Consider the following 2,844-nt stretch of genomic DNA (forward strand, 5'->3'; position numbering starts at 1 on the left):
TCACCCGTCCAAACACTCGTCCAGCTTTGCTACGGATCAGCTCCAGACTATCGGGGTTCTTCTTCTGAGGCATCAGGCTGCTGCCAGTGCTGCAAGAAAGGTGCGTGGAATGTGATGGTGAGCAAGACCCCAGCCCCTACAGGTTACAGCTGAGGGGGAGTGGCTGAGGGAAGAGCTCTCTGCCCAGAGACCTACCTGTAAGCATCAGACAGGGTTAGAAATCCAAACTCGCTGGTACTGTAGATGATGAGATCTTCAGCCATCTTGCTCAGGTGGATCATCAGCAGGGTGGCAACAGAGAGGAATTCCACTGCAGAGAAGGCAGGGAAGCAGGAGGTGAGAAAGCTGCTTGTTTGCCTGACAACCCGGGGAGCCCAAACTGGAGTTTAAACTTGAGCAAGCAGATTTCTGTATCATTACTTCCTAGTGAGGGATTCCAGTCTCCTTGTTAAGGGGTGTTAACTGGGAAGGTCTCGGAAGCTGCTTCTAAAATAGTGGTGGGAAGAAGTGATGGAGTGCTGCTTACCCACAAAGTCTCTCTCGCTAACGGCATCCATGCTGTTCAAGCTGATGGAGGCAAAGTCCAGCTCTGAAAGGAAGGGGGTGGACAGGGCAGGTCAGGCTTGGCACGTCTGGAGCTTGAATGCAGCAGATTGCCCCAGAATGTGGGTGACTGAGTAGTCCCAGGAACGCAAACATTCCTAAGTGTTACGCTGAGTGGAGACTTCATTATCCCAGGGCAGCCAGCATGCGGCAGGGATGGCTCTTCCTGCTCCGACCTCACAGGCATTGCCTGTCTCATTGCAGTAAAAGCCTTATGAAGCAAAGACTTTGGCTCCAGGACAGTGCAGTACAGTGCCATTTGGAGCCAGATATCAGTGCTTCCCTCCCTCCCAGATACTACGAGCAGTTCTGTGCCTCTCGGTCCCAGGGAGACACTTACCGCCACGCAGAAGCTCTCTATCAATTTCCAGAGGGTTGCCAGCCAGAGCACCGCTGCCAGGGGAGAAGGAAAGAGAAGTCATGCAAGATATCCTGCACACTCCACCCGAAGCTGAGCTCTGGCAAGAGGGGAAGTCATCTCTGAGAGTTTGCGGAGCAAAGCAAGGCCCAGCGATTACACAACCTGTAGATCTTACCTTCCCAAAGGCAAGACGTTGAGCCTCTTCTTCACCTCTCCCAGGCGCTCGGAGTCACGGGTCAGCGCAACAGCATGGCTAGGAAAGGACAGGAGAGGTCAAGCACGTGGAGTCGGAAAATGTCACACAACCCAAGAGGTAACTGTGGCCAAAGGACGGAGCATCCAGGAGGTTGGCCTCCAGTACCCACTCTCTCCTCGGGTTCCTCTGCTTAGCTCTGGTTTGTCAGCACCCCCAGCTGCCCCCTCAGAGGATGATGCTCTTCTAGGCTCCAGCAGAGCAGGGCCACAGGGGTGGAGAAGGCTGCTGCAGCCCAGTGGGGAAGGGGGTTACCTGAGCAAGAACTGGCTCCATCTGATGGGCTGAGCTCTCTGCAGGTGGGTGTAGCCCGGCAGCAGAACATCAATTTCTCTGGGTGTGAAAGGAGAGAAGGGTGAGCAGCAGCAGCGGCAGTCAGGACAGAGGGCAGTGGCAGCTGCTCTCCAGGGTTTGCTGGAGTGGTCACAAAGCACTTCTTGAGGCTGTGTTGTGCTGAAGCTGCTCTCCCTGTCACAGCTCAACCCAAGCAGGCACGCTGGGTTTAGACCTCCCGATCTCCCAGTGGGGAGTGTCTGCCCTGGGCCCCCCTGGAAAACTGCCTGGTACAGTGTTCCCTCTGCAGCAGGCCAGGGCTCCCCAGTCCGGCACCGTTCAGGAGTGCGGTGGGTGAGGAGCTGGGTTAGCCAGGGCGTTAACAGAGCTGAGCCTTTCTCCTGCAGAGCAACTTGAACCGTGTTCAAGCTGCACAGCTGCTTCAGATGCATTCGGTGCCTCATAAAGTCCTGTGGGGACCTTCAACCTCCCCTCCTTCGCTAGGATACGCTGAGGGAAGCGGAAGGTCTCTGTGCTATGAGCTGTGGAGAAAGAGGGGCTGTTGCCTGTTTTCCCCTGTGCCTGGCTGTGTTCTCCTCCACAGGAGCCCTGCTGCCGCCCGGACCGGTGTCAGTCCAAGAACAAGCCGAGAAGTCTCCCGCCCCAGCAAGGGCAAGGCCGTGGCTTTGGGAAAGGACTCACATGGCAGCGCGTTCCACCAGGGTCTTAATGAGCTGCAGGAGGTGAGTGGAGATGACAGAGAGGGAGTTCTTCATGAACAGCTTCAAGTCAGTGACAACCTGCACGAGATTGGCCACAGTCGGTCAAAGGGGAATGGGACAGCCCTAGTGACCAGATACTGCTCAGCACAAAGCCTTGGCACAGTTATCCCTCCTCGTGGTATGCGATGGGAAGGGACATCTCTCTCTTGCCGTCCCTGGTCACTGATCTGTGAAAGCTGCCGTATCTTGCTTTTCAGAGCTCGTTCTTTTCAGGGCACTTCTCAGCTACTGTCAGCTTCCGATCAGTTTGGTGTAAGTTGGTCATCATGAGAAGGACTGATCCAGAAAGGTGGGTGGCAGCCACAATCAAGAAATGCTTTCTGTAGGCTTTCAAAGGGATGTCAGTGGAAGTGTGGGGCCTTTTACCGCCAGAAAGCAATTCGGCAGAGCCCATTCACCTGTGTGCGTGAGTCATGGCAGCATCACTAGTTTAGAGCCCTCGAGTACAGGCTGGAGAGTGTCAGGGCATGAGAGAGATGATGGCATAAAGAAATCTGATTAAAGGAACTGAGGTGGGGAAGGAGTACAGAAGGAGGAAAAACAACCAGTTCTGCACGTACCTGATCATTCCT

At 55.0% G+C, this 2,844-nt stretch overlaps 1 protein-coding gene across 1 annotated transcript in view; it reads right to left on the reverse strand.

Moving 5' to 3' along the window:
• Positions 1-4: 4 nt before the first annotated feature.
• The window catches only part of ASL (argininosuccinate lyase), a gene marked incomplete at both ends in the record, with an annotated part of 3,402 nt that continues 562 nt past the window's right edge, over positions 5-2,844 (reverse strand). The window contains 8 exons of the mRNA XM_010144045.1: positions 5-89; positions 196-310; positions 527-589; positions 944-996; positions 1,140-1,217; positions 1,473-1,550; positions 2,193-2,290; positions 2,833-2,844. The exon at positions 2,833-2,844 is cut by the window's right edge and continues 7 nt beyond it. Of these exons, the coding sequence (XP_010142347.1) occupies positions 5-89; positions 196-310; positions 527-589; positions 944-996; positions 1,140-1,217; positions 1,473-1,550; positions 2,193-2,290; positions 2,833-2,844 (582 nt within the window). The remainder of the gene's footprint in view (positions 90-195; positions 311-526; positions 590-943; positions 997-1,139; positions 1,218-1,472; positions 1,551-2,192; positions 2,291-2,832) is intronic.

The sequence above is a fragment of the Buceros rhinoceros genome, unplaced genomic scaffold, assembly GCF_000710305.1.
Source record: "Buceros rhinoceros silvestris isolate BGI_N320 unplaced genomic scaffold, ASM71030v1 scaffold10889, whole genome shotgun sequence".
Classification (NCBI taxonomy): domain Eukaryota; kingdom Metazoa; phylum Chordata; class Aves; order Bucerotiformes; family Bucerotidae; genus Buceros; species Buceros rhinoceros.